The 10,756-nt window shown below is 36.2% G+C and overlaps 3 protein-coding genes across 3 annotated transcripts; 2 read left to right on the plus strand and 1 right to left on the minus strand.

Annotated features, from left to right (window-relative positions):
• Positions 1-188: 188 nt before the first annotated feature.
• LOC117787344 (dynein intermediate chain 3, ciliary) lies at positions 189-3,030 on the minus strand. The gene is made up of 2 exons (XM_034625849.1): positions 1,498-3,030; positions 189-705 (listed from the first exon to the last, which is right to left on the minus strand). The coding sequence occupies exons 1-2, from the start codon at positions 3,028-3,030 to the stop codon at positions 271-273; spliced, it is 1,968 nt and encodes a 655-aa protein (XP_034481740.1). The 3' UTR covers positions 189-270.
• A 954-nt stretch (positions 3,031-3,984) lies between these two features.
• On the plus strand, positions 3,985-6,699 carry LOC117793288 (protein maelstrom-like). The gene is made up of 6 exons (XM_034633575.1): positions 3,985-4,012; positions 4,414-4,551; positions 4,621-4,822; positions 5,674-5,820; positions 5,877-6,298; positions 6,356-6,699. The coding sequence occupies exons 2-6, from the start codon at positions 4,432-4,434 to the stop codon at positions 6,512-6,514; spliced, it is 1,050 nt and encodes a 349-aa protein (XP_034489466.1). The 5' UTR covers positions 3,985-4,012; positions 4,414-4,431; the 3' UTR covers positions 6,515-6,699.
• A 762-nt stretch (positions 6,700-7,461) lies between these two features.
• Positions 7,462-10,687, plus strand: LOC117793847 (N(G),N(G)-dimethylarginine dimethylaminohydrolase 1). Its single transcript, XM_034634271.1, has 5 exons — positions 7,462-7,600; positions 7,890-8,212; positions 8,786-8,883; positions 8,949-9,173; positions 9,979-10,687. Exons 1-5 carry the CDS (start codon positions 7,566-7,568, stop codon positions 10,102-10,104), a joined length of 807 nt encoding a protein of 268 aa, XP_034490162.1. The 5' UTR covers positions 7,462-7,565; the 3' UTR covers positions 10,105-10,687.
• Positions 10,688-10,756: the final 69 nt, after the last annotated feature.

Here is a 10,756-nt window from a genome sequence, read left to right on the forward strand (position 1 = left end):
CATTGATAAAGATTATGATCTACCATAATCTGTTGTAATATTATTTGAAAAAACTGGCTAGATGATTTTATTATTCTTAGCTTAAATAGCTTTCAGAATTGAGTACTATAGCTTGAGTTATTATACTTATTTTAATTTGACGTTGAGGTTATTCATTCAATTGAGTTATTATCCCATTGAACTGACAGTTTACTGGACTATTTGGCATTACTCAAATGTTATTATTATTATAATGGAAAATACATGTATGCTATAGGGTTTTTTCAACTTTTACTTCTTGCCCTTGGCCTTGGCTGCCTTCTTCTTGGCCGCCCGGAGTTCTCGAGCCTCTTTGGAGGTTATGGATCCAGCACGCTTCTTGCGCGCCTCCTCCAATTTGGCCTGCTCGGCAAGATTATCCAAATAGAATTGCTCAAAGTCGGTGCGTTCCATGACCTTCTTTTCGGCGGCCCGTTTGCGATCGACAGCCTCGAGGGTCTCATGGAAATGGGCCAAGGCGAGACGGAACTGTTCATCGGACTCGATCATCTTGATGAACTGATCGGGATTGTCAGGATCAAGTTCCAGATCGGGCACAACCTCTTCAACGACCGCAACCTTCGATTCACGCTCCTCCTCCTCCATCAATAAGGTGCGACGCCTCAATTTGATCTCATCCACGCGTGCCTCGAGGAGCTTGCTACGCGTAATCTCCCGTTCAAACATCTGTGGAAATGGAGGGATTAGAAAAGAAAGGTTGTTGATATATTTCGAAAATATCAATATCGATATACATATATGAAAAACATATTATTTTTACTTTACAATATCGATCTTAACAATATCCATTTATCGATATTTTGACAACCAAAAATGTACTGTCAAACAAATACATTTATCGATATATCGACATATTTATCGATTACATCAACAACCCTTAAATAAGCAACTTACAAACTTACAGAAATTAATTATAAAAAAAACATATTCATTGAAATATCGACTTTTCGATCACCATAAAAGAATTATCGATATACCGACATATTAATACATTATCGAAAACTTTAGAATTCTGACTTAACGGTTTTTAGAGCTACAATAAATTAACACAACAATTTGCTATCGATATATATATATATATATATATTGATATAACGATATTTTATCGACTTGCACCGATAATATAATATCAAAAAAATATTTATCGATTTATTCAACCCGCCTAGATTGATCAACTTAAAAAAATATATATATTTTTTCACTTAAGATTTTTATCGATACATCAACAAATCGATATTTGATAAGCAACAGCGAAACGATCAGCTAGTACCAAAAATACATCATCGCAAAAGTATAAATATCGATAATTTACAATCTACAGCCAAAATATTTATCGATAACACAAATATTTATCGATGTTTCATCAACAAGCATAAAATGATCAACTTTCAGAAAGAATCACAAATAAATATTGATCGATATATCGACATATCGATAGTCGATAATCGATTAACTTACCGCTGCCATTAGAGCCTTCTCCTTGCTGGTGGTGCGCTTCATGGCCTCGTCCAGGTTCATGATGTGCGTATCGCCATTGGCCAGGGAAATGGCCAAGTGCTGTCCACCCGGCTGAAAGACGACGCCCGTGATGGTCGAACGGAAATTGATGCTATAGATGGGCTTGCGATGATTCAGGAGTAGATCCCAGAAATCGACAACGCCATCGATGTCGCCGGTGACAAAGAGGGAGGCACGTCCAGTGCTCCAAGCGCCACACATCAATTGGGAACGCTTCTGGACATACATGGTACTCGGACGATTCTTGACCTCCTCACACCAAATCCGAGCACGCCAATCTCCCACAATGAGAAAGTTCTTCACAAAAAATGGATTGCGATGTATGGTGCGAATGGGACCAGCACAGATTTGATAATTGCCCACCAGCATCTCGACAGGATTGAGACCCTTACGATTGCCCACAAAAATGTAACCCATATCACTGCCGGCAATGAAACGCACCGGAATCGTATACTCAAACTCCAGCACAGTGCAACCATGTGCATCCTGACGATTCTGACGATGCTGTGGACGCGGCTCCAGGAATATCTCATTGGACGGCATCTTGAGATCTCGTGTATCCCAGAACTTAATCGAGCCATCCAAGGAGGCGGAATAGAACTCCGTATTCAATTTGGAATAGACCCAGGTGAGGGAGGAGCACATCTCACGATGTGCCGCCTCCATGGGACAAATGTTGGTGGGCATGCCGCTCTCAAAGGTATCCCAGGTGCACACCTTGCCCGTATATGTGCCCGCCGCCATGTTGTTCTCCTCCTTGGGACAGATCTTGGCACAGGCCACAATCTCAACGCTATCATAGTAATACACCGGCTTGATGGGATTCTTCACGTCCCAGACATAAAAGGCATTCGTACTGCCATTGGTGGGATCTTCGGTGACCATGCGACGATTATCATTGTGCAAATTATACAGATTACTATATTGGGTCATTATCTGTTTGTTGTTGTTGGGCATCCAGTTGATAATGGACATGTAGCGTTGGGGCTGCCACATATCATGGATAATATTGATAGTGCGCGATTTGAATGGCATGCAAATGGTGCGACCCACTTCCGGAGGAATATCATCAAAGAAATGACTATAGATATTGATGGCATTATTTTGACGTGCCGTATTCATGGTGCTCCTTATCAATGTCTTCACCTCCTCGCCCCAGGCATCGTCACGTTCCACTTTCTTGCGATGACGCAACGTTTGCTCCTCATCGTTCATATTGACCTCTTTGGGCCAACCGCCCTCATAGTGGAACATGCCATGCTCATCGAATGTTGCATTTTCCGTTTCCACCTCACTGAATGCCATCACCGAGCTGAGCTGCATTGAACGCGCCTGCGGATTCCCCAGGATGTACTTGAGACGCAGTCGGCTGCTTGGATGCACGCTGACCATCAACTCATTGCGATCCTCGAACATGCATTGGCGTCCAAAGCGACGGCGTTCGCGCGTCAACACCACCTGATTCTGATACATCTTAAATAATATTCAATATATGTCCAAATATAATACTTCTTAATACAAATATTTAATTGTCTTCGTCTATTGATTGTATAAATTTATAAGGATTTACAAATGTGTGGCAGGCTGCACAATTTTTACTTTTCAATTGTAACTGTCAAAAGTGGTTTCGTTAAGCGCTTGCTACGATCTTCGACAACAGCTTCGTTATGTGTGGAGCAGTTCGTTCTAAAGTGGAGCATTTCGTTATTAACAGCGCTGTTAGGGTTTGCAGACTGCAGTGCTGCCAACTAATTAAAGGAATAAATAGTTGCAAAACTAGCCTATCTTAGTTTCAGTGCTGCTAACTGATTTTAAATTTTAGGTAATGCCAATTTAAATTGCAATAACTTTGCAATAAATAAGTCATTTAAACATTTTAACGAAGGCTAACAGTTTGTCACCTAAAGGGGAGAGCAGCTACAAATTTAATTCTAAAAACAATATCAAAAATAGACAAAATTCTAATAAAAGCACTCTACAAATTTTAAGAATTCTAGCTTCATAATTCAGAAAAATTAAACAGAATAATTTTTAAATTACTATTTTTGACATCTTGTCAAATCGGAACATTTTGCAGGGTGGCAGCCTTTTGGGCCAAAACAGTGCTTCTACACCAGGGCTGCCAACTTTGTAGAGAAAAAATAGCTGTGTTTGTCTGGAAATCATTTAAATTTGTTTTTGTGTGCGCACTTCTGCACAATTTTAGAAAAAAAAACTATGAAAAGCAACACAATAGCAAAAAAATATATTTAAAATAGTCAGATTTCCGGCTAATAGCAATTGTGAAATTTTCAAACGAACTTTGCAGATAGCCAGAACTAGCTATAAAATAGCTAAGCTGTCAGCAGTGGCAGTGCCACAGAAATAGAGCGGCATTCGATTCTCAACTTTAGCGGCGTGCAAAACTCAATCGAGCTTCAATTTAAATTTTAATTTACTTGAGACAGATTTTTCGGTAAGTTATTTTCTTAAGCTGCTTTTAAATTAAACAAAAGTGGGCCAACTCTAAAACAAAAAATAGAAAACCAAAAATACTAGAGACCGATTTATCATGAATTTAGCCGAAAATATTGGTTTGGGGACTTAATTATTTTTTTTTTTTATATCTTTGAAGTTTTCATACAAAAAAGTAGTGTTGGTAAACGCGACGTTATAGTTACAAGTTGCACAAATCACAATGCAACAATTCATTTCGCATCAAAATAATAAAAAATGAAATTACAAAAATCCTGTTAAGACCCCAAACTTATTTTTATCTCTAAATTCATTATAAATTGCCCTCTATTTTGGTTTTTTAAAACAGATACCATAAGTTGACATACTGTATGAATGGGTTTATTTCTTTATTTCAAATAGATTTACAATAATACTGCAATGCCGCCAAAAAAGCATAGTACCCTAATGATGATCATCCAGCAATGGCGCAACAACAACGCAGAGCGGAGTAGAATGACGACTCCCCAAGCAGTCGCACACTGTGACGAAATAACGAAAGTGAGTACAACACAGTGTGACAAGTATTGTTTGAGCAGCATCATCATAATTTGAATTTAACGTGTGCAGAACATGACTGAGCATCAAGGCGGCACGTACAGTTCTCAGGCCAAAAGCGCTGACGTCGCAGCTCGAGCCAAAAGAGAGCCAATGTACCGTTGTGGTCCGGCCATCTCAGCTGTGGAGCGGCAGGAGCGCGAGAGGGCTGAGAAGCAGATGCAAATGAAACTCGCCATTGAACGTATTTTGAGAGACGGCAGGGAACAGCATGGTATGATTCTTTTGATGATCTATTCCTTCCATTCTCTCACTACAGTTGATTCAATTTAAGAATTTCGACAAATAATAATCGGAGCATCGAAACTTTGAAAACCAAAATCAGAAATTGAAAACTAGGAAGCATGTGAAATTTGGCAATGAATATTAAGAATAAATTAGGGATATGAGGAAACACGAAATCAAAAACATTTTATTGATGATCGCTTGATGTTTAGTTCAAAAAAAAACAATATTTTTATTTCGGCTTTTGAATTTTATCCTAATACTGGTAAATATAATTTAGTTATGTTTCAGAAATGCTCTTAAAAATAAACCCAGTTGTGTTTATTTTAAAAATTTAAGCAAATAATTATGGTAATGTTGCATGTAAATTGGTAATAAATTTTAGGGATAATGCTATTAGGAAATTGATTAAGGAAAATACAAATTTGGAAGAAATATTTAGAGAAACCGAAACCAAGAACATTTTACTAAAAATATCTTGGTTTTAATCAAATTATATAAAAAAAATTTTCAAATTTTATAAATTGTTTTTCATAAAATTATTTAATATTTCGGGTACATTTCAGAAATAATCTAATAATTTGCAAAATGTTTTGGTTACTCTTCAAAAATACTCTTTAAATAAAACCAGCTGAAAATTTAATTATTTTATTTTAATTTTTGTAGACCAAATGTTTTTCTTATTTCATATTTGTATATCTTGGACTCTGAATGTTATTCTTAGTTAAGTTTTCCAATTGATGCTTCCTTTCTTTCCATCCTTACTTTGAATTCTTAAAATTTCCAAGTTTTTTGTAATTCTAGCTTTATACTTATTGAAAACTTGATTTAACCCCACAGATCTGGAGAACACAAAGTTTGTTTTCGCTGCCTTTAATTATTTTGTGAAGAATAACGAAAGCATTTACATTCCGGCCGAGTTTGCTGCCTGTCTGTATTCATTAAAGTCTGGCAAAACTTCGACCTACAGCTCGCTGATCAATCCAAGTGAGTTTCAGCTGCCCCGTAATCCAGCAACTCGAATGATCAATTGTGCCTTCCAGATCGTTTGATATGCGGCCGATACAGCGCAGCGCAAGATCACACAGAGTCCACGCATCAGTTGCCACTACCACCATACGCCATGGGAGAGTCCGACATGAGTAGACTCTATTCCAATATATTAGAGTACTTGCGAAGCTGCCAAAGCGACAATCCCCATGGGCCTTTGGTGGTCTTCACCAGCACTGAATTGATGCCTGTGGTGAAGGGATGTTTCCGTTATCTTGCATTTGCATGTGATATGGATATGGAAGAAGTAGAGAAACAGCAAATCCATGTATATGATATACAATATTTATTTTATGTGCTGAAAATAGAAGTCATGGGAATGTCCCATTTGCGATCGAATGCTATCAATAAATGCATTACGGACACGCTGTTTGAATATGACTATTTTGAATATCATTCGGGCATCTCGTGTCAAGTGAGTTAAGATAGTTCACAACATTAAGAAACACTCTCATCCACACATTTTTTCCAGTATCATGAGGATAGAGATCGATCAAAGTATTGTACGCAGTCTATGGTTGCCAGATGGTCCTATCTTTTTAGCGACTACATGTGCGGAGATCTCGCTATAAAACCATTGATCGGCAAGCACCTGCCACCCAAGCAGGAACCCAAGTTCACCGTCGAATGAAACATCAACATCAAATGAAACTATAAATAACAAAGAAATTTATATACCCAGTTAACTGCTGATCTTACCAAACGAGACAATGATTTGCTCCCGTTTGTTAGCTTTTGAATAGTTATGTTTTCTTTATTTACATTTGCAAAAATTATGCATTATCGATGATATAAATATCTGGGCGCGACTTAAAATTTGCCGTGTTTTCACTTAAAATTAGTTGTTAGTTCCAATAATTTTCATATTTTATTACACGGCTGCCGCTTGGATGCAGTGATATCCGTTTTTCCAAAATATAATATTGCTTTTATGCTAAACGAAAAAAAAAAAATGGCGACAACGACAAAAGCAACGGCTAAAAATGTCGCACAATAATATGAAATAGTTATATCGATATTATCGCTAGAAATAAATATCGCCCAAAAATATATCATCACAAAAAAATATCTGTCGATATATCGATGATATTTCGACATCCCTAAGTGGCACACAAACAGTACTGCCAACTTCTTTCAAGAAAAATGATGTTTTTGACGGGAAACAAGTCGAAAAAAAGATGAAGTTTCAAATGAAAAAGCTGAAAAGCTAACGCATAAAATCGCGTTTAGCATGTCGAGTTTCATTGGATTTTTTAGTTTAGTTTTAACAACGTTGACCGGTCTAATTTTTGCAGTAATACTTCATTTGCAATAACATGACACTTTCGTTTTATGAAATGAAAACTCTTTAGGTTATTTGCATAGTGATAACAGTAAGTGCTTATGTAAAATTCGATAAATCATGGATATTACTGGTACTAAATTATGTTAGCCCTAGAAATCTAACATTTTTAACAGAAAAGCGGAAAAAAGCAAAATATACTTTTAAAAAGCCATAATTCCCGCTGTCCGCCGTTTTCGTTTTTTCCCGCAATTTGACTTTGAAAAAAGCCAGATTTGACGGGAAAAAGGCTGAGCGGGCAACACTGCACATAAACAAGCGCGCAGTGGAATTCCGTGGTGTCTCCTGGCGGGTTGCCCACAATATAAAACCGTAACCCGGTGAATTAGACAGTGCAAAAATGTCACCCAAATATACGCACGCAATTGTCGCCAGGTAAGTTAAAGGCCCGGGAGTCAAGGCAATGAGCGCCAAAAAAGCGGGCCAGGTGCGCAACACACCTTGGAGAGAGAGTGAGAGAGAGAGAGGGAGGGAAGGAGAAGTTTGTAGTTGGGGATGAGCATTAAATGGAAATTAGGTCACGTTGCCTAGGCGATGGCTTAATTTTGGGTGGGGCAGAGGGTTGACCAACACCCACACACAGACACGCACTGACCCCGTGAATTAATTCATTCATTCATTCAAACAAATTCGCAATTGTTGTTATTTAATTGAATTCACACAGAATTTCAAACGCACTTCAAGAAACGGGCAGCTTTGATGTCCAATTGGCGAAACAACAACACGAACAATACTGCGCTCTATTAAGAGAAATCGGACTGGATGTCATTGAGCTGCCACCGGATGATGCCTTACCCGAGGGCGTCTTCGTGGAGAGCAGCGCCGTCGTCTGCAATGGAGTCGCTCTCATTGGACGCTCCGACAATGCAAAGCGGCGACGGGAGGCGGAGAGCATGGCCATAATATTGAAAAAGGAGCTGGATATTCCAGTGATTGAGATTGATGATCCCCATGCCCAATTGGATGGCGGGGATGTCCTCTTCACAGGTAAATACACGTACAATGCTATAAACCAGAGACTGTAAATAAGAGTTATGAATGAAAATGTTAATGTTAAATCAATGTAAAAGAATTCTGTTAGGATAACATGGAATACACCAATATACCTATTTTTGTCATAATTAGCCAGAAATTTATACTACCGATTTATTTAATAAAAACCTTTTTTAATTCTTATATTTTAAGTGTGCAAAAAATATTTAAATATCAATTTTTAATTAAAAGTTGCGGAATAACTTTGTAACTGTTTAAATAAAAAATCAAAAATAACTCTAATTTTTTAATATTTATTGAAAAAAAAAAATATAACGGAATAACTTTTATTTATAACTTTTAAATTATAAATACAAAATATGACTTAGATGACTTCAAATTAAAATTGACATTTAATTATTATATTGAACTTTTTAAATAATACGTACGAATAAATGTTATTTCGTAACTTATAAATTAAAGTTTTGAAATAACTGTTATATTGATATTTGTATTTTAAGACTTATAACAGTTACGGTCCGTGTTATAAACTGAATTGTCAATGTTTCAAATCCTTATTTCTTACAGGACGCGAATTCTTTATTGGCATCTCGGCGTTTACGAACGAGGAAGGAGCACGTGCCGTTGCCATGGCATATCCCGAGTATCCTGTGACACCTATAAGAGTCAGTTCCAACAGAAACTATATATATTTGAACCTTAAATAAACTTTATCTTTATCTTTTGCCAGGTAAACGGCTCGAAGCGCTTGAAGTACTATGTTACCATGGCTGGTCCGGATGTGCTCTGCGTCAGCAACAGCGCCACCTGCCAGGAGATTGTGAAGCGCATGGAACGCGAGGCAAGCTTCACATATCAGAAGCTAACGCTGCCCGAGGAGAGTGCTGCCAATATGCTGTACATAAATGGCACCATTGTTCACAGATCACCCGCTGAAATTCCAGATGCATATAAGGTTTGTCATCCACAATCCGATCCCGATTGTGTGCTGCTTAATTGATTGCAATTGCAATTTATTATAATTTATGCACATTTATTATCATTGTAAAAATTTTGATCTGCCATCATTTTAAAGCAAATGATTGATTTCATTTGGTTTTCATCCTTGCAACAGGATAAACTTGTATATTTAATGTTTTTTCATAAAAATTAGGTTTAATTCTTATTTTGATTTTAATTTAATATTTTATGAAATAATAACTAACTTAAAATTTAAAAATCAAAGCGTAAACCTTTCCCTAACTTAATTGTTTAGCAAAATTCTTATTAAAATTTAAATTAATTATTATTTCATCATTTTTACTATAAAATATTTGTGATATTAATACAAGAATTTAATGTTTTTGAATTTTGAGAATCTTATGCTGGTAGCAAATATAAGTAATTATGATTGGTAATCAAAATTTGCCTTCTGACGTCCAATATATCCAATAACGACTCAATCATCGTTATATATATTTATTAATAAGCAAGATAACTGAAAACCACATTTATTACTAATGATAATACCTATAAATCATCAAAGATGCGTAACTCAATAATTAAACTGAACACGTTTTTTATAACTTTTAATTTAATAACTAATTGAAATCAAAGAGTGATTGCAATCACAATTGATTACAAGCATTCGCTTTTCCATTATTGCAGTTTAAAATTTTTACAATCAGAATAAAACCAAGTTTTAAATCTTTATTAATATATTATGCCATTGCAATGCAATTCTAACAAAGAAATACTTTAATTGTCCGTTTCTTTTGCAGACTTTAAAAGAGAAAATCGACATTCCAACACGTAACATTAATATAAGCGAATTTAGCCAATATTCCAGCGGTTTAACATCGGCGTGTCTTTTGCTGCGTCGCTGGAAATCCATAAGAAGCATTTGAATCTGAGAAAAAATGAAAAGATAAGCAAAATGTAATGTTTGTTTTCTCAGCTACATGTTAAGCCTAACATGTGGCTGAGAAAACGCTACAAACTGCATGTTATTTTGTATCTAAAAAAAAAGAAAAGAAAACACGCACAACGCTGGCATCAAAATTGTTAAATCCACGCGTTTGTCATGGCAACAGCAATAATATCGTCGAATAATTCATATTTATAACCGTTATTTGTTAAACTTTAAGTGATAATGTTATAGTATTTATACACACCCAAAAACACACACTGACACACACACCCACACACTCACACACACACATCTCTTCGCACACATTCAAAACGAACTTTTCAATTTTGTGCTATGAACTTCAATTACATTTCACATAATTCATATACATACATCATATTTGATATTAATACAATTATGATAATACTTTTATATAAACGAACTCTCGATTCAGCGAAAGTTCAGCTAACGAATGACCTACGAATTGTATCTACTTTACAAGTAGCTGTTAAATGTGTTCACTGTACCCCCAAAATAATCATAATAATAATAAACCAAAACATTTGTAATTTCTTTACAAAGCGAATGTGTTTTTATGCCCTGTGATTTTTAGAGATTTGTTTTTTTTATCAAGCCTTATTAAATTGTCT

The sequence above is a fragment of the Drosophila innubila genome, chromosome X, assembly GCF_004354385.1.
Source record: "Drosophila innubila isolate TH190305 chromosome X, UK_Dinn_1.0, whole genome shotgun sequence".
In the NCBI taxonomy this organism is placed as follows: Eukaryota; Metazoa; Arthropoda; class Insecta; order Diptera; family Drosophilidae; genus Drosophila; species Drosophila innubila.

Bases quoted from the DNA above. Each gene is read 5' to 3' on its own strand.
- LOC117787344 (XM_034625849.1), bottom strand. From the start codon at position 3,030: ATGTATCAGAATCAGGTGGTGTTGACGCGCGAACGCCGTCGCTTTGGA. The intron at 706-1,497 runs GTAAGTTAATCG...CCATTTCCACAG, and splicing joins AGAAGGCTCTAATGGCAGCG to ATGTTTGAACGGGAGATTAC.
- LOC117793288 (XM_034633575.1), top strand. From the start codon at position 4,432: ATGCCGCCAAAAAAGCATAGTACCCTAATGATGATCATCCAGCAATGG. The intron at 5,821-5,876 runs GTGAGTTTCAGC...TGTGCCTTCCAG, and splicing joins CAGCTCGCTGATCAATCCAA to ATCGTTTGATATGCGGCCGA. The intron at 6,299-6,355 runs GTGAGTTAAGAT...CATTTTTTCCAG, and splicing joins ATTCGGGCATCTCGTGTCAA to TATCATGAGGATAGAGATCG.
- LOC117793847 (XM_034634271.1), top strand. From the start codon at position 7,566: ATGTCACCCAAATATACGCACGCAATTGTCGCCAG. The intron at 7,601-7,889 runs GTAAGTTAAAGG...GAATTCACACAG, and splicing joins ACGCACGCAATTGTCGCCAG to AATTTCAAACGCACTTCAAG. The intron at 8,213-8,785 runs GTAAATACACGT...TATTTCTTACAG, and splicing joins CGGGGATGTCCTCTTCACAG to GACGCGAATTCTTTATTGGC.